Source organism: Primulina eburnea, chromosome 4 (assembly GCF_022965805.1).
Source record: "Primulina eburnea isolate SZY01 chromosome 4, ASM2296580v1, whole genome shotgun sequence".
NCBI classification, from domain to species: Eukaryota; Viridiplantae; Streptophyta; class Magnoliopsida; order Lamiales; family Gesneriaceae; genus Primulina; species Primulina eburnea.
In genome coordinates, this window is record NC_133104.1 from 23876987 (window position 1) to 23901234 (window position 24248).

General features: G+C 36.8%; 1 protein-coding gene across 1 annotated transcript; it reads right to left on the reverse strand.

Annotated features, from left to right (window-relative positions):
• Positions 1-12524: 12524 nt before the first annotated feature.
• Positions 12525-16776, reverse strand: LOC140830910 (glucomannan 4-beta-mannosyltransferase 2-like). The gene is made up of 9 exons (XM_073194489.1): positions 16271-16776; positions 15251-15349; positions 14729-14981; positions 14479-14589; positions 14176-14312; positions 13977-14090; positions 13336-13538; positions 12904-13113; positions 12525-12778 (listed from the first exon to the last, which is right to left on the reverse strand). The coding sequence occupies exons 1-9, from the start codon at positions 16601-16603 to the stop codon at positions 12616-12618; spliced, it is 1623 nt and encodes a 540-aa protein (XP_073050590.1). The 5' UTR covers positions 16604-16776; the 3' UTR covers positions 12525-12615.
• Between the last annotated feature and the right edge of the window lie 7472 nt (positions 16777-24248).

Consider the following 24248-nt stretch of genomic DNA (forward strand, 5'->3'; position numbering starts at 1 on the left):
CTCGATGAAACTCACGATTTTTGTTGCTGTAATTCCCAGAATTTTCGAAGGAATTAGGTGAGGAATGGGAGGGAGACAAGGAAAAATGAGGGAAAGGATACCAATTAAATGGGGATTGAATGGCAACATAAAAATCTTTCTATCCTTGATTCTTTGTGAGATAAGGAAATGATATGATATATTGGTGGATTGAGGGAGATTTGATGGGATATGATGGCCGATTTTTGGTGATCAAAAGCAAGGGAGAATATTGCTTAAATCATTAATTATTGGTGATTAAAATGAAGGAATTATCATACCAAGAAAAGATAAGGAAAGGGATCAAAAATGGAGAGTTGCCAAACATGGTTAAATCTTTTAAGGGGTGGCCGAAATCTTGCTTGATAATGGAGGAAAAATATTGCTTAATTATTGAATTTTATCTCCTTAAAGTTTTAAACACTAATTATGTATTTTATTGAAATAATTAAATTAATTTTTGGATAGTAATTTCCTTGCATGCATGACAAATTCTTAGAATAAATTACTAACATGTTAAGTTACAATTTCTTAGATAGAATAGTCCTAGATTAATTTGTTCCAATTTGTTACACATTTTAATTTAGGCTTTTAATCAATTATTGGACATAAAAGAACTTATTTACTACTTAACTCCAAGTAATTAATTAAATTCTTAAACTTATTTTTCATTAAAATAAATCATTCTTTATCTTAAATTAAGTCTAGGAATATTTTCATATTATTAAAATTTATCTCAATACTCCAACTCCAGTCTTGCCTCGCGTATTTAACTGAAAAGGTAAAACTAAACCTCTGCTATTTAAAATAAATTATCATGACTTAACAAGTTTTAAAATGAATTAAACACTCCATATATATATAAAATTATTTTTAATTTAAATAATAGCAATTATGCGTGGCTTATACATAGTCTGATTTATCGGGTTCTACAACTCTCCCCCCTTAAAAGAAACTTCGTGCTCGAAATTAAAACTTACCGAATAACTCGGGGTATCGACTCTTCATCCAAGGCTCAGATTCCCACGTAGCTTCCTCTTCCGAATGATTAAGTCATTTGACTTTCACTAGCTTCACCAGTTTGTTCTTAAGTTTCTTCTCCTGTCTGTCTAAGATTTGCACTAGTCTTTCTTCATAAGACAGTTCAGAGTGAGCTACAACAGTTCAAAGTTCAAGACATGCGAAGGATTCGCCATATAATTCCTCAGTATAGAGACGTGGAACACATTGTGTACTCCGGCCAGATTCGACGGAAGAGCAACACGATAAGCTAACGTCCCAACCCTGTCGAGGATCTCAAATGGTCCGATGAATCTCGGACTAAGCTTTCCTTTCTTCCCGAACCGCATGACACCTTTCATAGGTGATATTTTCACAAAAACATGGTCGCCAACTGCAAACTCTAGATCTCTCCTCCTCTGATCTGCATAACTCTTTTGCCTACTCTGATCAGTCCTCAACCTATCACGGATCTTGACTACTACATCGGTAGTCTGCTGAATAATCTCCGGACCCAATTCTGATCTCTCCCCTACTTCATCCCAATGAATAGGGATCTACACTTACGACCATACAGTGCTTCATATGGAACTATACCTATAGACGACTGAAAACTGTTGTTATAAGTGAACTCCACCAATGGCAACTTCGACTCCCAACTCCCTGAGAAATCAATGACACATGCACGGATAAGATCCTCCAAACTCTGGATAACTCTCTCTGACTGACCGTCCATCTGAGGATGGAAGGCTGTGCTAATCAACAACTTCGTACCCACAGCTGAATGCAGACTCTTCCAAAAGGAGGAAGTGAATCTAGGATCTCGGTCAGATACTATAGAAACGGGAATACCATGAAGTCTGACTATCTCTCGGATATACAACTCGTCATACTGAATCATGGTGAAAGTCATCTTAATGGGTAAGAAGTGTGTTGACTTGGTAAGACGATCAACAATCACCCATATAGCATTTGACCCTTTGGCTGACTACGGCAAGCCTACCACGAAGTCCATGGTAATATTCTACCACTTCCACTCGGGAATAGGAAGAGGCTTGAGCAAGTCTGCTGGTCTCTGATGATCCGCTTTCACTAGCTGGCACGTCAGACACTCGGATACAAAACGTCTGATATCCTTCTTCATCCTGGGCCACCAATACATCAACTGCAGATCTTTATACATTTTCGTACTCCCAGAATGAATAGAGTACGGCGACATGCGGCCCTCGGATAAAATATCTGCTCGAATAGAATCACTGCTAGGAACCCACATTCTGTCTCGATATCTCACAATACCGTCGCTAACTGTATACAAAATACTGCCCTTGGCCTCATCTCTCCGCCTCCACTTCGCCAACTGCTCATCTGCTGACTGTCCACTGCGAATACGGTCTAGAAGAGAAGACTGAATCGTCAAAGTAGATAGACGAGGAACTCTACCTCGAGGATAAGTCTCTAGGTCAAACCTCTGCATGTCAAACTGAAGAGGTCTCAGAATCACCAAATGAGCCATCAATGCGACTTTCCTGCTCAGTGCATCCGCAACTACATTAGCTTTGCCCGGGTGGTAGCTAATGTCACAGTCATAGTCCTTAACTAGCTCCAACCAATGCCTCTGACGCATATTCAACTCTTTCTGCGTAAAGAAGTACTTGAGGCTCTTATGGTCGGTAAAGATCTGGCACTTCTCTCCGTACAAATAATGCCTCCAAATCTTCAAGGCAAAAGCTACGGCTGCCAACTCTAGAACGTGAGTAGGGTAATTATTCTCATGGATTTTCAATTGACGAGAAGCATATGCTATCACCTTCCCATGCTGCATCAACACTGCGCCTAAACCGAGCTTCGAGGTATCGGTATACAAAACAAAGTCTCCGAGCCCTGACAGCATGGCCAATACTGGTGCTGAGATAAGAGCTTGCTTCAAAGTATCGAAGCTCTTCTGACACTAATCGCTCCACACAAATTTAGCATTCTTCTTTGTCAATGACGTGAGTGGAACTGCGATAGAGGAGAATCCCTGTATAAACTTCCGATAATATCCTACTAGCCCAAGGAAACTACGGATCTCTGATGCATTATGCTGTACAACCCAATCTCTGACTGCTGCAAATTTCACTGGGTCTACCTCGATACCGCTGCTAGAAACGATGTGGCCTAAGAATGCCACCTTCTCTAACCAGAACTCGCACTTACTGAACTTCGCGAATAGCTTATGCTTTTGCAAGGTCTGCAAAACTGCTGTCAGATGTCTGCTGTGATCCTCTTGATTCTTTGATTATACGAGAATGTCGTCTATGAATACTATCACGAACTGATCAAGGTACGGCTGAAATACGTGATTCATGAGATCCATGAAGATCGCTGGCGCATTCGTCAAATCGAACGGCATCACAAGGAACTCGAAGTAGCCATAACGAGTCCTAAAAGCAGTCTTGAGAACATCGGCATCTTTCACCCTCAACTGGTGATAACCAGAACGCAGATCAATCTTCGAGAATACTGAAGCTCCCTGCAACTGATCAAATAAATCTTCAATCCTCGGGAGTGGGTATTTGTTCTTCACTGTAACCATGTTCAATTCCCGGTAATCAATGCAGAGCCTCATCGAACCATCCTTATTCTTCACAAATAAGAATGGCGCGTCTCATGGTGAAAAACTCGGGCGAATAAACTCCTTGTCAAAAAGTTCCTGAATTTGCTTCTTGAGTTATGCCATCTCTGTCGGTGCTAATCGGTACGATGCTTTCCTTATCGGTGTCGTACCTAGCATAAGCTTGATAGAAAACTCCACCTCTCGTGCGGGTGGCATGCCAGAGACGTCTTCAGGAAAAACATCTAGAAAGTCCCTAACAATTGGGACATTGGAGGCTGACTGACTGGGTGCCTCGGGAACGGATACAAAAGTCGCTAAAAACGCCCGACACCCTTTACGCGTGAGCTTCCTAGCCTGGACACGAGGTATAATGCGCGGTAAAGGAAAGTACATGTCTAGTTCGAATAAGAAATGTTCTCTCCCCAGCAGTCGGACTAGCACAGATCTCCGCTGGAAATCAATCAAAACCTCGTTCTTTAATAGCCAGTCCATCCCCAGAATGATGTCAAACTCTAGCATCGGTAGTACGATCAGATCCGTATAAACGAGATTACCATGAAGTTTGAGGCCTATGTCTCGGATCACATTAGTAGCTGCCAGCTCCTCTCCAGAAGGCAATACTACTGAATATGCCACATCTAGCTCAATGATCTTGATCTGGAGGAAATTAGCAAAGGTCTTCGAAATGAACGAATGAGTAGCTCCTGGATCTATCAAGGCATTCGTAGCTGAACCAGCTATAAAAATTCTCCCTGAAAGGTTTGAACATCAAGCTGAACCCAGTAGTTAAAAGAACTAAACTTATAGACATGCGAAGGTCAAAGTTCTTCTAATCTCAATTCCCGAAATAACGCTGATTAGAGCATGTAATCCTATCACAAATTCTAAGTTCAAAACCTTAACCCAAACCCTCGAAACATTAACTTTCAAATATAAACTCAAAGCTTTAAGATACCTGTCAAGAGCATCGTCTCTGGGTTCGTCTCAGCTGCATAGAGAGAAAAAACTCTGCCTTGGGTAGGTAGAGTCCCCTGCTGGCAATACTTCAGCAGGTGGTCAGGACTATCACACTTGTAGAACTTCCCTGAGCCATACATACAAGCTCCAGCATGACGGCGCGTGCACTTAGCGCAGACTGGGTACTCTACGGTCCTCGGGACTGCCCGTCCCTGCTGGTGCTGTCTTCTGTTCCTGGATGGGCCGTGGAAAGGTATCTTACTCTGATGCTGCTAGTGAGGAGGGAGTTACGTTGCTTGGAGTGGTCTCTTGCCCTGGCGATCTCTCTCAATATCAATCAGATCCTGCTCTGCAGCTAGAGCTGTGGAGACAACGACGTCGTAGGTAGTAGGGACAGCCACCCTAACATCACGGCGCAACATCGGCCATAGAACATCCATAAATTGCCTCAATTTGGCTATAGCATCATTTGCAATCAAGGTTACAAAATGGCAACCCCTCTCAAACTTACGGATGAACTCCGTGACAGTCATGTCTCCCTGCCTCGGGGTCATAAATTCCGTGGTCAACCTGGAACGCACCTCGTTAGTAAAATATTTGGAGTATAATACCTCTGTAAAGCGCGTCCATGTCAGAGTAGCCATATTCAAGGCTACAGATGCTCCTTCCCACCATAAGCGAGTGTCTCCTCCAAACAGATAGGTCGCACAACGAACTCTGTCATCATCTCCAAGCCCCGTGAACTCGAAGATAACCTCGAGGCACTTAATCCAGCCCTCAGCAATCATGGGATCTGTCGTCCCTGAGTACTCCTTCGGTCTCATCTTCATGAACCGCTCATAGGTAGCCTCAGGCCCCGTCTGCTTGGCTACCCCAGCAATGTACCTCGCAAACTGTGCGAAGTACTACGTCATTCCAGATAGCATCTGGGCGTTCATGTCCGGTGGAAGGGGTGGTGGTAAATCTCTCTCCTGCCGATGATCCTCACCGTCCTCATGACGATGCTCATCATCTCTCATGCGCTCAGGAATGTGTCTAGGAGGCATACTGTTCCATACATAACCCATACGTAACTAACATGCATAATTTCTATTATTTCTTTAAATTTAAATAAATACTGCATAATCATAATCTTGACATGAATCATTTCATGAAAACATGTTGTTAAAATATTTCATGCTTTAAACGAAATGCGTAAATGTAAAACTTACAGACCGAAGACGTGACTTCGTGAGCTTCTCGAGATCAATAGTAGTACAACCTTTTACAAGAACATAGGCTCTGATACCAACTGTAGAGGTCCATAATTCATATTTGTAAAATTGCGGAATTATTTAAAATTTTTCTTTTTAAAATAAACAACATGCCTCATTCATAAAATAAATTGATTAAAAGGTTTAATGCTAAAGTAACAGCGGAAGAAATTATAGTTTTCGAAACAACAACTTAAAATAATTCAACATGATGAAAAAGAGTTTTTAGCATAAAAAGATAAATCAACTGATGCATGAGGTCCTCGGGTTCCTACTACTGCTGACCCAAGCTAGCTCGCTAGTCCCAACCCTCAGTCTCGACCTCATCAATACCTACAACAAACAAGTCTAGTGAGTCTAAATATTCAGCATGCATACATCGTGAATAACAAGTAAATATATCATAAAATTTTACGTGACATAAAAATATCGTATCGTAAAGCGTAAGGTGAAAACCGTGTCATGGATAATTATAAATACGTGCATATTTGAAAATCATACGTAAAAGCTTTGCTCGATAGAGGTCTGTCATAAAATATCATATCGTAATTTTTCTGTAGAGATAATGTTTCTACGCAAGTGGCCCATAACATAACATGCAAGTCTGATCAGACTAAACCAAAGTATACTGGGCGGTAAAGATCATCACAGCCTTTGGACTGGATATCCGTACCCATACATAATCGTAAACCGGTCGTAAGTCACCGGGTGAAGCAATCCCATAAGCGTAAGGTGGCCACAAGACATATCTATATCTCAAAAATAAACATTTTTATATTATGCACGTAATATAATTATAACCTTGTTTTTACCGAATGCGTTGGATCGTTCCCAGGCTCACTGCAACCTAATTCTAACATGAGAAAAATGAAAATATTTTTCTTGAGGATGACTTCGTAATTGAACCCAAAAACGGGTCCAACTAGACCAACAATCTTAATTTCTAACCATGACTCCGTACCAACCCAAACAAAAATCGAACCATTGTTTAGTCATGGTCAAAATACGCTTAACATGATGAAATAATGCTCCTAAGAATTGTAGTTCACGAAATTTGGTGAATGGAGGCTAAAATCTTGAAACACTCTTTCGAGAGTCACTTTGGCACATTTCACTGTAAATTCTCGTACGACTTCTAAACTTAACCAAATCACAAACGGCCAAAAACAAGACCTTCTTAACTCATTGAAGTACTGTCCGGTCCAAGGCCATAGGCTAAAATCTAACCTAGAACTCGCACCAGCCTCCTGAACCGAACCCAAGCTGCTGTCTAATTACAGTAGCAGCACTTGTGCTTGCATCGCTTCCTTTACGAGGCTATTGGCCATTGGGGCTTGAACCACCAACCAAATCCTCTTCCCAACATCCTAAGGTGTGGCTTGAATCATGGCTAAGGGCCCTAGGCCAACCACAATCCAAGCAAACACCTAATACAACGCGACACTCCCACCCGAGAACCTTGCTGCACGCGTGGGGTGTAAAGCTTTACTTGCTTTCATTTTCATTCCAGTGGCAATATGATCGACCATGGATTGATCTAGACATCGTGAATTATTTTTTGAACCATGGCTAAGGGCTAAAATCCAACCAAGATCCACACAACACCCTAAAAATCGAAACTCACTCACCCAAAACAGAAAAAAAAAATGAAACCGAGGGACATGTGTTGTGTTTTTGAAAACTATTGATGGAACCGTGAGCCAAGCCATTGAAAGGTCACTTGGTCACGTCCTAGACATGCTAAGGGAGGGTTCTAACGATGACTACAGCCCTTAGGACAGCCATGGTCCGAACACACACCTTAGACAACAACCATGAAAATCGAGACTCAAAAATCTGCAACTATGGAGAGTTGTTGTCCATTTTGTTTTACTGAAGCGAATGGACTTAAAACGATTGACCAAAACCTTCCTAACACACTCTATAACGTGTCTAGATGCAGCCTTGAGCGCCTGGAACCTAGCCAAATCCTGAAACCACAAACACAACCCGTGAAGCATGAAGTGAAAGCCGAAAATACTGAAATTCTGTGCAGATTATTTCGAAACAATTGTTCTGTCAAATTGGATGGTTTCGTGCTTCATAAACATAATATGGTTTAAAAGTGTACATATGAATTGATTGAAGAGAAAAGAAACATATAAACATGCCTGGAAATTTGTTTGAAAAGAAGACAAACTATACGACGACACGGCGCGGCGGAGACGAAGTTTCTTTATTTCTTGTTTTCTCTCCTATGTCTCTCGATGAAACTCACGATTTTGTTGCTGAAATTCTCAGAATTTTCGAAGGAATTAGGTGAGGAATGGGAGGGAGACAAGGAAAAATGAGGGGAATGTTACCAATTAAATGGGGATTGAATGACAAGATAAAAATCTTTCTATCCTTGATTCTTTGTGAGATAAGGAAATGATATGATATATTGGTGGATTGAGGGAGATTTGATGGGATATTATGGCCGATTTTTGGTGATCAAAAGCAAGGGATAATATTGCTTAAATCATTAATTATTGATTATTAAAATGAAGGAATTATCATACCAAGAAAAGATAAGGAAAGGGATCCAAAATGGAGAGTTGCCAAACATGATTAAATCTTTTAAGAGGTGGCCCAAATCTTTCTTGATAATAGAGGAAAAATATTGCTTAATTATTGAATTTTATCTTCTTAAAGTTTTAAACACTAATTATGTATTTTATAGAAATAATTAAATTAATTTTTGGATAGTAATTTCCTTGCATGCATGGAAAATTGTTAGAATAAATTACTAACATGTTAAGTTACAATTTCTTAGATAGAATAGTCCTAGATTTATTTGTCCCAATTGGTTACACATTTTAATTTAGGCTTTTAATCAATTATTGGACATAAAAGAACTTATTTATTACTTAACTCCAATTAATTAAATAAATCTTTAAACTTCTTTTTCATTAAAATAAATTATTCTTTATCTTAAATTAAGTCTAGGAATATTTTCTTATTATTAAAGTTTATCTCAATACTCAACTCCAGTGCGGCCTCGCGTATATAACTGAAAATGTAAAACTAAACATCTGCGATTTAAAATAAACGATCATGACTTAACAAGTTTTAAAATGAATTAAACACTCCCTAAATATATAAAAATTATTTTTAATTTAAATAATAGCAATTATGCATGGCTTATATGTAGTCTGATTTATCGGGTACTACAACTACACTTATATTGCTCAAGAAAAACTTAGCTAGGCAGTGCACCAGCTCCTAAACATCGAACTCGCCGAGAATTCTCGGGCTCGAACACCTCGATACATAAAAAACAATTTGTGACTTTAGGAAAATTAAATTGTGTGCAGTACCGAAATGATTTTTTATGCATTTGTCTTGGATCTATTCCCTCTGACATGTCTTGGTCCGATGCAAAGTACTGTATGGCACAGTTTTTTTAAAAAAGAGGTTCATGAACTCCCAAGGTTTTTAAAGCATCGAGACAATGGGCCAAGTTATGTGTGACAACTTTGATATTTAAAAAGATTAAAGTCATCACCAGTGAGTCTCAATCGTACATTTAGAAGATCATAAGCAAAGTCATGATGTAGTTCATCAAATGCCTTCCATGCTTGTGAATTAGTCGGATGACTTAGAAATCCATCCACCCTATTCTTAGAAGGCCATTGCATATTTTCAATTATTGTAGATGACATGAATAATCATTATAATTTTGGTTGTAAAGTAAAATACCAAAATATCTTGGCTGATGTCTTCACCAAAAGACGCTTTTTCCACCTTTACTTGACATCTTGGTTTGTTTCTGCAAGTCATTCCATCTTGATAGGTTATACACTTTGCAAGCTTGTTCATTCTTAATTTCCTCCCAATAAATAATGCAGTCATTTGGACAAGCATGTTCTTTTTCATACTGTAGTCCAAGTTTAGAAATTAATTTTTATTCTCATAAAAAGAATTAGGTAATTGTGCTTCAAATGGAAGTGCTCGGCGAAGAAACAACAATAATGTCATGAATGATTTATCACTACATTTTTCACTCACTTTCAACTTAAATAACTCAACAAGGAACGTCATTTTGAAAACTCGATGCATCCAACATATAGTGATTGTTAAGCATCATCTATCAATCGATAAAAATCTTCTACATTAGAGTCATACTCCATATGACTTGTTGATGCACCAGTATAGTTTTCATTATTCATAAACACATGAATTCCAAGTCCTTTACTTAGCATGTCTTGCATCATAGGTTCATGATTACCCATACTAGAAAACTCCTTAGAATAAGCCAGAAGATTGTTCCTTGTGCTATCTCGAGATTGTATAATAAGTTTTTCTCTATGAAAACTCCGAATACGATAATCTCATAAAATACAATTTATCAATAGATGTGTGTGTACTGTCTGACGATCATGATTCAATGAGTCTATGTATTTGAGACAAAGACACGGCTTTGTCATTTTTGTCATCAAATGTGTAACGTAAAAGGTGTAGGACTCTCACCAAATGTTAGAGGTGATCAAATTTTTTTATTAACCACCCTAGCCGAATTCCACCACACCGTTTTTCTTAATATTTTATAAAAACCACGATTAAAAATAGTAATCATAAACCGCACTGCATACACGATTCGGTTAATTTTTTTTTGCCAAAAACCGCACCGCATAAACCGCTTACCATAATATTTGGCCTATGATTATAATAATTTGTAAACAACGTATTCAATTAAAGAAGTCTTCATTCATTATATCTCAACTCTCTTCAAAATTATTACTCCTACAAAGAAAACTTATCTTCTTCTTAATTATTTTTCATATTAGTCTTTTATTAGAGTTTTTATTTCTTTCACCACAATATTTTGTTTCAAATTAAAAAATAAAAATAAAATATTGCAAACATCATTTTTGTTGTGAGTGTGTTGTACTGTTAAATTATTAACTTAGTTTTGAATATTGATTATTGCTTTATCTAATTTTATTTTTATATGATTTGAACTATATTTTATATTTGAAGATCATATATTGTTGTTTTCAAAAAAATTAGAATATATGTTCTAATATCTTTCATTAAAAAAATCGTAAACTGACCGCAACCGCCTGAAACCGCTCAAAATCTTAAGACTAATTCTACATGTAAAACCGCGATTATTTTTTCAAAATATTAACCGACCGCATATGGCAATTCGGTTTGAATTTTTTTAAAAAAAAAATCACAAAACCGTACCATGATCACTCCTACCTAATACTCAAGACTATACTGCGGGGATAATCCATCCAAGGCTTCTCTATTCAAAACTATTACATTTTTTTTAGATTATTTTTTCTAATTCAAATACTTATATATAATAATGAATATGTCAAACATTTAATGATATAATAAAGAAAAATGAACTAGGAATTTTGAATATCTACACTAAACTAATCGAGTAAAAAAAATTTAAACTTTATCGAATGCCAATATAATTCTACCAAAATCAATTAATACCACATTATATGTTTCTAAACTAACGAATTTTTCCCCAACATCGTCTATTTCTTGTTTAATAAATATGTTTCTGGTTTACTAAAAGTTGAGATAAAACATGTACATGCTACTGTATATGCATACTCGAAATCTTGAAAAAAAAAAACTAGTTTTTTGACAGTTCTAAAATTATTTTAGTAAGGATTATAGAACATCTTTCTTTGAAATAACATAGAGTTCGATACCTTGAGCAAACTTCCGATTATGCTAGCTTAATCCAATTAGAAAAATAATTAATAACGATTAATCCTAAAGTATTTGAAGTCGAATCTTAAATATGAGGCATGGTGCAAGGAAAAAGCAATTGTGATAATTATCGTCGACTTGGAATTTAATTACTAGTTGTAAAAGCCCAAATAAATTGTCACAATTGTGATCTTAAATAAATTGGTACAATATGCTCTCCATTGTCATATTCTTATATTGACCAACTAAGATTGGTCACATTTATTTCACAGAATAATCTATATATAAGCAATAAAAGTTGAACGGCATCAAACATATATGTATCCAAGTACCTTAATATAAAATAGTTAATCAAATCTTCAAAAACAAAAGTGTGATTGAATCACATCTATAAAACGATTCTTATCTAAATTAGAAGATGTATTACTTTACTAAACAGAAGTTGGATTGTTATTATTTTTTTAAGAATCTCAGATCCAAGTTTGGATTTTCAAGGAGAAGGATACATGATCAAATCCAACTGCTCCTACGACTCTACCGTTTTACATAAGGTTTTATGGGCTATACTTATTTACAACGGTTAATCAAATGTTCATTTTCACCGCTTTCAAATTTAACAGACATTCTCACATATAGATCTATCTAAGTGTGAGAATTCATTCTGCACACAAAGCTCCATTTTCTCGTAGAAAAACTGTTTTTCCTCAAATTATTTGTTGTTTGGTAACTGAACAAAATTTGCTTAGTTCGAATACATCACCGTGGTGTGAGAGCAAATAATTTCTTAAAGAAAGCGATTTTACATTCATTTTGTGGTTTATTGAATGATTTGGGGAGTTAATTGACAGAAGCAAATTCCGAGAGAGGCTGTATCCAAGTATACCCAAAACACAAATTATGCCGTATTTATACAAGAATACCAACTAGTTTTAATTTTCACTTCAAAATCATATTCAAACTCCAAACGCCTTATAATTGTTCTAATGATTACTCTAGAAAAGAACTTTAGAAAATTACATTATTATTAAGAAATAATAAAATTCTTAATGTCTGTACCTCCCTCAGATTCGTTCTTCCTCGAGCCTTAATATCAAGTCACATATTTTTTAGGCCAAAGCAGCTAAATCCAGCAAGTATTAAGAAGATCACTTGAAGTAACATGTATATGTAGTAATAGTATTGTTTTCGATGATAGACGAAGCCATAGCATCCACATGCTAATAGAAACACTGCAATCACAATCTCTGGTAGCAATATTCTGAAACATAGGAGAAATTTATCAAGTCATTTTATGCTTTCTAATATAGATTAAATAAAAATTGCATGAATGATTGATTATTCTATTCAAAATACATCATATACATAGTTATGAATAAAAATTACCTGTCTTTGAGGGCTTTGAATCGTATTCTATGGTGTTTTTGTGTAGTTGATTCAGTGTTGGTTTTATTGTTGAGTGAGTCTCCAAGCTTTTCGGTCACAACCCATTCGTTGACACTTTTAGCTCGGAACAACCCGACGAATATAGCCGTTGTTCGGCGAAAAGACATCGCCGTTTCAAAAAGGATCCAATGTAAAATAAGATAGATTGACCTGAGAATTTTCAAAGAAGATGGGAGAGCAAGAGAAGGTTTAAAGTCAATTTGAATCGTGAAGTATTTGGTTTAAAAGTATTTCACAAAATGGACTTCTTCCAGTGCTTTTAAGAAGTTTTTTGTTTGAGAAGAGCACTAAAAAGATGTTTTTTTTTTTTCAAAACAGAGAAACAAAATTAGAAGTCTAAAAGTTAAAAAAGCATACATTGGAAGACAGTACCTTGGAGTTCCAAAGAGTGTGTTAACCCCCGTGATGAAGCAAGGAGCTAAAATGGCACCATCTTTTCGGATAACGACTTCGGGGAACAGAATCGTCAATGGCAGAACCACACAATAAAACAAGAATATGAAGACATGGCCGACCACCTTTCGGACAAAGAAGAAACTAAGCATCATGTAAAGTTTCTTCTTCCATGAAACCTTCTGTAAAATCACAAAAAGGAAGAAAAAAAATTTTAGTTTGTGCAAATTGTATGGTTACCACTCAGAAAGTCAAAAGATTACGAAACTCCAATGTAAACCAAATCTTTTAAAATACAGTGTTTTTAAATCACAAGCATATATCCCCTGAAAAAATACATATATATGTAAATGGGGTACAAGTGCTTGAGATTTAAAGATATTATTTTTATTTTTTTAAAGTACAAAATGGAGAGAATTCGAACTTTAGTCTAAACATAACGGGTGAGACCAACTGAGCTACATGTTCAGTCTCGATTTAAAGATATTATTAATTATATATATATAAATATAAGGTTTTGTAAGTACTCTTTTGACTTTTCAACAAGCATAAGAAATGCAATCTGTCCATTATAATTTGCAAGATTTTCCCTACAAAAGTAAATTTCTGGTCAAACAAACCTTGTTAATGGCAATTTGAATGATGGTGGTCCTAAACAAATTGGCTGGAGCACAAAACCATCGATGCTGCTGAGAACGGTAGGATTTTATTGAACTAGGAAGTTCACTTTTCACCTATTTTTTAATTCATGAAAAAAGATAAAATATTATTATAGAAATAAATATAAAGAAGACCAAAATATTAAATTTATTTAAAAACCTGAAGATCTCCTAGGTAAAGAAATTCCCAACCCTTGAGCCCCGCCCGCACAGAAAGATCCATGTCTTCTGCTGTGGTTCTCCAATCCCACCCACCAGCATCATTCATTGCATTAATTCTCCATATTCCACCACTTCCTATAGTTGTTATATATAACAAGAATCAAAATCAGGATCAGAAAAAAATAGTATGAATGGCGGCCTCGTCATTCAAAAACATATATAGGATTCTCAAACATAAAAGTTTTCGTGCCCTTTGGACTTTTCACAATAATCGCGAAACCACATATGATTAAGTACTCACCGTTGAATCCGAAAAATCCATAGCCAGATGAACCAACTTCTTGTTCAAATCTGAAATGGAAGTCCAATGACATTTCCTGCAATCTTGTCAACACACAAGCATCTGCATTCACTGGCAAAAAAACAAAAAAACAAAGATTACTTTTCGTTTTTCTTCTAGGACTATTCTTGAACAACAAATTATAAAGAAAAATGTTAAAGGAAAACCTTCATGATTTAGTTATCTTCTAACATGGAGTCCATCAACTTACCAAATCTCCAACGAGCTTGCACGAGACCAATTTCAGGGTTGTGCACGAGAAATGGTATGGCTCGCCTCAGAAAGTCCGGTTCTGGTTGAAAATCGACGTCGAATATGGCTACATATTCACATTGTTTGACATAATCTTGCTCCATGCCTTGTTTAAGAGCTCCAGCTTTGTAACCCTCCCTGGTGTCCCTTGCTTGGTATCTAATATTAATGCCCTCATTTGCCCACCTAATACATTCTTTCTCAATCATACCCTACAAACATGTACTCTGTCAAAACTCAAAAGTGAAAGCTCAAGAAAATAATTATTTTGACAATTATAGGCAAGGTTCCGCTTGAAAAGCCACGATTGATTTGATTCAATTCGATTCGAAATTTAAGTTCCATCGAGAGTAAAGCAAGTTGTTTTCAGTATAGAATTTTTAGAAATTTATTTCTTTTCTTCCAATTAACAAGAAAATTATTTGGAATCTTGTTAATTGGAGAAAAGAAATAAATTGTAGTATGCATGATTTATGTGTACCTTGTTCGCTTGATCGGAGGAGTCATCGAGTACTTGAATCAATAGCTTATCGGTAGGCCAGGAGAATTTACACGCTGCACCAATTGACAGCTTGTGAACCTAACCAAGCCCAAAAGACAAATTCGTTAATTAATACACGTTTTATTCCTCACCAAAAATTTAAAAAATATAATTCATAAACGAACAATGAAAAAAACAATTAATTATAATCTAAACACTTTACGTTTATATTATGAAAAATCAAATGTAGTTTTATCATAACTTCCAAATATTGCCCCTACTTTGAAAAAAAATATCAATCGCCAGTCGATCTTCCTATTCCTAGTCATAGTCGCTATTTTTCATTACACACTTGGTAAATCCTTAGGCTAGTTTTGTAAACCATGTTAGTGAGTCAAGTAAACTGCACTGGAAAAATTGTGTTCAACAAGTTTTACCAAAAAAAGTTTTACAATGATAATCGAACTAATAATAATTAGCTAAATTCTCACATATTCCATTAACTCGAATATACATGTTCATCGACATTAATGACTCAATAACAACCCTTATGAAGTCATTTATTTTTGTAAGTTGACGTTTAACAAGAGCATCAATATAATAAAACAAACAATTAGAAGAAAAAATAATATAAATTTATTTATTAGCACACTTCATGATGAACTTGTTGTGCCATTTGGGTAATTTTCACCAACTTGATAAAATATAATAATAAATAAATAAGTGCCAAAAAAGATGAGGTCGAAAACTCACTGAGAGTCGCGTGAGGGAAGAAAAAGTAAAAAGTGTGACCTGTAAAACTCTTGTGCCCAATCATTTTCCAAATGACTTCTTGACTCATCCTTCATAATAATCATAATCAAATTTGATTTTATTTAATAATTTATAATTTATTTCCCTTAAAAATTTATGATTTCGGAGCTGTAAATGAAGAGATTATTTTAGATATATAACATTTGGCACTCGTTTTGTTGAAATATACCAAATGGGAAAAAATAAAACTAAATTAAAAAAACAGACCTCAACTTCATTGGCAATGGGAATCTGAACAAGAACAAACGGGAAAGCCTCACTTCCTCCCTCCAAATCATCCTTAATCTCCTCGAACTTATATCTCTTTTCCGGTTTCTTCCGGAAGAGCTTCAAAAGAACACTCACAATCACCAAATGAAGCCACTCCAGAGACAATAAGAGTGACAGAAACAAGCAAATATACAGGCAAATTCTGAGCAATGGAACCACAAAAAAAAACTTAATGCTCCCCAAAATCTGCCCAATTCTCTCCGTAATGTCTCCCTCGGTCGATCCCAGAACCCATTCCAGCACTATATTCTTCGCATCAACTTCAGCCATTTCTGCTCTGTTTTTATTTCCAACTGATGTTTTATTTTCCCTGAAGATCGTTGGGTTTTATTTGCAAATCAGGAGTACGTCTTGGGTTCTTTAGGTTTCTTCTGTCGTTTTCTATGTATTGAAAGGGAAGTGAACGAGAAGCCATGTGGAATTCTCGGGGAGGTGGAGGTTGTGAGTCATAGGTCTCTTTTTGGTTTTTTAATCAAATATATTATTTAGTTTTTCTTTACCTGGATCCAACAGACCAGACCCCTTTCACCATTGGCACATCTTCCATATATTGTATTAGTTTATTTTGAAAAATTTATCGGCTTCACATTTGAGATGATATATATTAATGGTCAAGTTTGTGACATAAATTTACAAAATACATAAATATATATATATTGTTTTTATATTTAAAATATTAGTATTTACTGATTTTTAAAAAATATTTTGTTTATATAAAAAAGTAATTTTTATTATAAATATTAATCAGGTGGATTCTTCTGACAAATATTGATTTATGGAATCAACCCCATCACTACTTTAAAATTTATGAGTGTACGTACCTTTCTCATTGGCAAAGTCAACAATAAGTTTGACAGAATTTTTTAAAATAACATAATTTAATCTATAAAAATATTCACTTTTAATCATTAAGAATTGAAAATTAAAAAAAAAAAAAATTACATTTTCTCCGTTAGAAAATATGATTTAATTTTTTTTTACCTATTTGAAATTCTTTTATTATAATTTTTGAAAGAATTTCTCGCTTCTACGAATTAAATATAACTTTATTATATTAATTATATCAAAATTTTCATAAACAAATCGGTGGTCGAACTGATCTACCTTATCACGGTTTAATTAGTCATAAAAAAACTCTAATACTGTTAAAATAATATTTTAATATAATTTAAAATTTAATAATCATATATGATGAAACACGTGTAAAATTGGGTGAGTTCGGGTAGATAATTTTCCAGGATGAGGAATTGTCCTTCCTTATATGTAGTGATGATTAAGTGAGATGAATCTCGTCTATATATCTTGGACACTTGAGAAGAAGACACATTAGTGGGGCGTCAGACAGGGACGGATCCAAGAATAAAATTTAGGGGGGGCTTGAACTCAATATGATAAGTTATATATTATTAAAAAAAAATTTACATTATATCGTTCAACGAAGTTGTGCCGTACGAGATTTTAAAACATAAAATTCATCAATAATAGAATTTACATCAATATGTTTAGCTAAATCTCGTTCAATATAGATTGTCAAACAATCGGCAAGAAAGTCATCCTCCATTTTATTGCGAAGTGCCGTCTTCACATGCTTCATTGCTGAAAAAGGCCGCTCAGTAGTGGCAGTAGACACAGGTAATGTCAAAACAAGATGAATCAATCTAGTCAACATAACATAAACACTTGACCGTCCACTCTCGGTCAATTGCTGACACAACTCAACAAGTGTAGAAACCTTTAAATTCTGCATCACATCAAGTTTATAATGTATCAATTCATACTCCAAAGCAACAATTTCTTGATCTTTGAAATCTCCAGGATAAAACTTCTTCGCAAGCTTGCAAATATTATCACTGTTAAATGAGTCAAATGAATTTTTAGGATCTAAAGCTGTTCTAAGAGAAAGAAGTTCCACCGATGACTCATTGAACCGAGTATTTAACTCCATCAAAATGAAATCTATTGCTGCATTAAAAACATCACAGTGGTAATGATAGCGACTGTTATTAGCTGTACTAATAGACTGTTATTAGCTGTAATAATATCGACTGTTATTAGCGACTGTTTGAATAAAAGGTCGCTAGTAGCGACGGTGTAATTAAAACCGTCGCCGATCTACATCGGCGACGGTTTTACTAAAACCGTCCCCAATATTAGCGACGGTTGTTGAAAAACCGTCGCTAAATTATTAAAAAATAAAAAAAAAAGTGGGCTAGGCTACAGCCCTAGAATACATCCGTCTCTGGCGCCAGAAGATTTTTTGTATAGTCACACCGACTCAAGTTAATCAAGTGAATACACAAACGAAAGAGAAAGCAATATAAATAAAAATATAATAAGTGTCAGTTATCATGTCCATCATGTTCTCCTTTCTTTTGATTTTACCTTATTTGGGGGTATTTATAGGGTTTTGAGGTCATGGATCATCATGAGATGTTCGGGAGTGGTCACAGTGTGGCAATGTGGCCCATGTTATGATTTTAGCACGATCTGCGAACGTGGGTGAGAATAGATCCTGGATTTTTGGTGAATACGGTTCACGATCATTTTGACTTAGTTCTCTTACGTTTCTCAGGCTCGGATACAAATTCGAGCTTGTGTGAACCTGTAACGATCTGATAAGATACCTGGGCTAATGTCCGGGCTGATAGGAATAAAGTATTCTTTCCTTAACCAAACGGGTATTACGGGTAAATATGTGACTGAGGTAGCGCCTTGTGATATCGGGTAAGTGTGGGCACTATCGGGGCTAACTCTACATCAAGGCACCGTGGACCAATTTTGGGCTGGTCTTTCCTCAATTTCTACTCCCATGCCCGAGTCCAAGATGATCCAGGCTCTTACCGAGGTATCACCACTCCCTCCTTAAGTAATTGGACTAGAGTCTTGCTCGATTTCTCGAGTAGTCATATTTGGATCAGGGCGGGTAAACGACTTCATTTTGAATTGTAAGCCGACTAGGGCTGACTTAAGCACTAGCAGTTGAAAATACGGATGTCACGTCAGACGTTGTTTCACCTACCTCACCCCGAAATTTCGTCTTCTCGGGTGACCCAGTTCAAATTCCAATGTAAATCCCGATTGTCTGCTCATAGTCTGATCAACGACCCTGATTAACCCTCTTGCCCCTATAAGTATTTGACAGCCTTCATCATTTCTCACTTATGCAAAACCTTGATTTTCCGTCCATATTGGAATCTATCTCAGCTTCTCAGACACACTTCTATTTCCGGCTAGCTGTTTTTGTTTTTCCGACTACCCCCACATTCTTTTCTCTACTACTTGTAATTTTTCTTGCTCTAGTTTTTTCAAAATATCTAACTATACATCTTCTACTTCTGAAGCAAATTCACATGGTTCATCTAGGTATGAGTCCGCGAAGGTGCGCTCTGACTCCACCTCAAATTCTTTTCCTTCCCGCTCCACCGAGCACCTCCAAAAATCCATCCCCATCCCTTCTGTCAGAATCATAAGCCAAACCTTCAAAAAATCCAAATAACCTAAACTCTTCGACCCGGATACCGGGCCCTCCAATGCCCAAGAAAAAGGGCAAGGGAAAACTCAAAATGGCTTCTAAAGCCGAGGTCGAGAACCCAGGTGCTTCCTAGTTTTCTACCACAACAAACACCTTGCGACTCAGCTATGATGAGGACCTTCGAGTTTTTGGATCCATCCTTTTTACCTTCATGTTTATTATTTCTGGTCCCTTAGAAAGTGCTGATCGACCCCTCGAGATCTTCTATACTTTTTTCTCGGACCAAGTTAAAAATGGCCCCCGGTTCCCCATCTCCCCTTTCTATATCGAGGTGGACCATTTTGTCGAGGTCTCCCTAAACCAACTCCATCTTAAATCCTTCAGCATAATGGCCTTAGCCTTTGTGCTATTCATGAGAACAACCTCTCGATCAAACCCCTGATCATCCATTACTACTTTGCTTGTCGTTTCAAAGGGAACCATTTCTCTATGGCTGCCCTGACCTACCACAAATTCCTTGATGACGTATCTTCTTCTTTGAAGGGATGGAAATGTCGATATTTTTTCATCAGTCTTCCACCCTACCCAGCCGCTCGACCAGCTTCTATCTACCCTTCCCACTCAACCCGAACATCCTCGAGCGTAAAAGTTCGAAGAGTCCTTTATCCGAAGCCAAGAGCTCGTAGAAGGAAAAAATGTTTAAATCTTCTACTCATATTTCAGAGGAGAATCAGATTGACTAAGAGTTGAGTGCCCGGGAGGAGGATCCCCTGGATCGAGTAATTGATGCTCTTGATGCCTTGGCTACTCAACCAGTACACCCCTTGATCATCTAACTTTATTTCTTAATATTTACTTCATCTTGACCCCAGTTTTTTTGACTGTATCAGAAGCTTTCGAAATGAAACAAGACTTCGCTAAAAACGGACAGCTGAGAAGGAAGTCGTGCGTAAAGCTGCCCTTGAGAAGAAATCTCGAGCCAAGCAACTGGCCCAAGAAGCTAAGAAAGCTTTTGATGCCCAAGAGGCCAAGGAGAGAGAAGTTGCGGAGGCCCGAGAGGCCGAGAAGAGATTGGCTGCTGAAGCCCTGGAGAGAGCCGATGTTTAGGAGACGGCAAGGGGATAAATGACTATGATTCGAGTAGAAGGACAGGACCCCGAGATTCAATCTCCCCCCTAAGAATCAAAAGATCACATATCCTTTAATCACAGAAAAAGGAACGTTAGTATTGATCCCAACCTAGTAAATCTAAATGACACTAAAGAGGGGCCTTGAACCCATCCATCACCATAGAGGTCATGGGAAATATTTTCATAAACAGGGTTTCCTCAGCTAGGGTCTGGCTGATAAAGAGTTTGACGTCCCATGTAAGATCCCCTATTTTAATGGCATAAAATTATTTATAAACAGGTATAGGCATCAATATTTTTGAATTCAAGTGTTACTGTAAAGTAATAGGAATTTCAAAATTTTAATGTAACGAACCGTATTCTTTACTACTTAAAATTTGCGGAAAAATTAAAAATTTTCTTTTAAACTAAATGAAATGCGGAAATGAAATCAAATACGATCGTCACTACATCCTTCATCAATAAAAATATTTGAAATCGACATCACCAATAAAATTTGCTGAAAAGAAACACTGTTCCAAAAGTCTTGAAACGAAACATGACATCAGAGTATTTTAAACTTGCATAAAAAGAATCGTAAAATAACGTGGGCGGTCCTCGGGTTTAGCCTGCCGCTCAGTCCAAGCCTGCCCCTTGGTCACCACCTCCTGCCTCCTCGTCAACATACTCACCTGCATCGATCAAGTCTAGTGAGTCTAAAGACTCAACACGTATAAACTGGAATAACGAGTACTACATAATAAAATCACATGCAACTTTAAAATAGGACATACATAACTTGAAACTTGAACTTGCGTATTAAAACTTGAACATACGTACATACATACTTCGACGTGCCATAACTTAAACTTTTCATAAACATGCTGCATACTTGAACATACTTGAACATACATAACTTCATCATTTTGCGTAGAGGGTGTTTCAAAGCAAGTGACCCGTAACATAAATGAGCCTGATCAGACTATACCACAGTACTGGGCTGACATGGACGTATCCACTGCCGCATACATAAGATCCCCGTTCATAATTTAACGGGCTGGTTGGTCCCCGTTCATAATTTAACGCTTTCCAACCACGATCTAACCCGTTCATAATTTAACGGGCGGATTGGTCCCGTTCATACCCCGTTCATAATTTAACGGGCGGATTGGTCCCGTTCATAATTTAACGCTTTCCAATCCTAACATAATTTGGTCACAAGACATTTAGCATACCTCCAAAACTTAAAATATTTTCTTGCACGTCATACATACTTACTTGGCGTTGAGGGATTCGTTGGACTTCGACTGGGGCCGTTGCTGCTGTACATACTAGCTTGAATTTGCATACTTAACTTGCATAACTTAAACGTAGAAATCATACTTACTCTGGAGTTCAATCATTACTTAGGACATTCTATAATTTCCCATGACATGACCTTGATAACCATTGCACTAAACCAGGACATCAATCTTAAAAGCAACAATATTATTTTTCCCAAAAACGTGAGTACACGGACCCCGACCCCGGGCCCGTGTACAGGTCCGTCTACCTACTGCAAAGGAAATGCCCGGAAGAAAGAGGGGCACGGACCCCGTGTCGGGATCCGGAGACAGGTCCGTGTCTGTGCGGTGAAAGGTGTCTCGAAGAAAAGAGAAGGCACGGACCCCGTGCTTGCATCCGTGTGAGGGTCCGTGTCCGTGCACAAATTGACACCGCGAAGAAAACAAAGGAACGGACCCCGTGTCAAGGTCCGTGTAGACCTCCGTGTACCTACGCGACTTAGAAGCTCACGAAAAGTCTGAACCTGTTGTGCTTAACTCCCTCAACTCGGTGTACAACCCAATAATCAACATCACGAGCTCATCTTAGGCTACTAAATCAATGACTCAAGCCTATACAACTGTCCCAAAACAACCATACATCACAATCAACCCAACAAAACCCGTGAACAAGACTTTTTGACACAAAACGGTTTTATACGACATTCAATCTCCCAAGCACCTAACGACAAGAAACGATGCTTCAATAAACATCCCAACATCATAAATAATATACCTATATGAAGCAACAATCACGCGTCGATCTCCAACGAAGCCTGCAACAATTAAACTTGAAGAACACATCAATATCATAACTTTTCTGAAAACGCAGTTTGAGCAGTCCCACGAAAAACGCCATAACTCACTCAATTTTCATCCAAAAATCTCGAATTTTATATCAAATCGAAGGTATCGAAAAGTTCTACAATTTTCTAGTTGAAAGTTTTCTCAAAATCCCGACGGAAAAATGCAGTATTTAAAAAGACAGTAAAAACGTGATTTTAGATCTAAAATTAATTCAAAACTGATCTGAATCGTTTTCTGCTCAAACGACGAACGTCACACATATATTTTTACGCATATAAATAACACAACACATAATATGACAAGATCGATGCAGAAAGAACAGAATATACGTGCCTTTTGATATTAAAAAATACCGTGACGACGATACCGAAGCGGAGACGGTGCGAGGCTCGATCCGGGACGAATGTGGCGCTAAAATCCTTGAAGAAAGCACACGAAAATATGCTGGAATAATTCAGAGGAGGGGGCGGCCGTTTCTTTCACAAGAACCCTAGGTTTTCTTTTTAAAATCTGAAAATAAACTTGTAGGTGTGTGTTGTGTGTTTTAGTGTGTGTAAAAACGTGTTTAGTGTGTGTGAGTGTAGAAAACGTGTGTGTGATTTAATTAGGAGAAATCTAGTGCTAAATTAACTAATTAAAATACTAATTAAAAGTTAACACTTACTAATTTAATCAAACTCTACAATTAAAATGATTACACACCAATTTTAAAAATTTTAAACTCTTAAATCACTAAATACATAATAATGCTTTAACATATTAAAACTTAATAACTTATTAAAAATTCCCCATCCTCAACTTAAAATAAAATACCATATATTAAATTACCAACATCGTCACCGGTCTTTTCCTCAATCCCGCTTCGAATAGTCGCCTGAAACATGAAACTCGAAAAACATTTTAACGTGCGTCACATGTACATAAATAATTTAAAACAATGCATTTCAATAAATCATGCACTACTAAGACTCGTTTTAAAATTAAATTCATGCTTCAATAATCAAATAAATGCATGGGTTATACGTGTACGAAATTGGGTTCTACATTTAAGATATCAATCAAAATTATAAGAAAATAATACATGCAGGTTAGATTTCGACCAATAAGAAAGCTAGCGAATTCAATATAGTCTAGGTACGTCGTAGACTTGTACAAGGAACCAGTATATATTTGACTGCCAAACCATTATGTATAATTTCGAAAAT

Excerpts from the sequence above, each read along its gene's own strand:
- LOC140830910 (XM_073194489.1), bottom strand. The coding sequence starts at position 16,603 with ATGGCTGAAGTTGATGCGAAGAATATAGTGCTGGAATGGGTTCTGGGA. Across the intron at positions 14,590-14,728 it reads GCAAGCTCGTTGGAGATTTG|TGAATGCAGATGCTTGTGTG; the intron begins GTAAGTTGATGG and ends TTTTTTTGCCAG. Across the intron at positions 13,114-13,335 it reads ACACTCTTTGGAACTCCAAG|GTCAATCTATCTTATTTTAC; the intron begins GTACTGTCTTCC and ends GAAAATTCTCAG.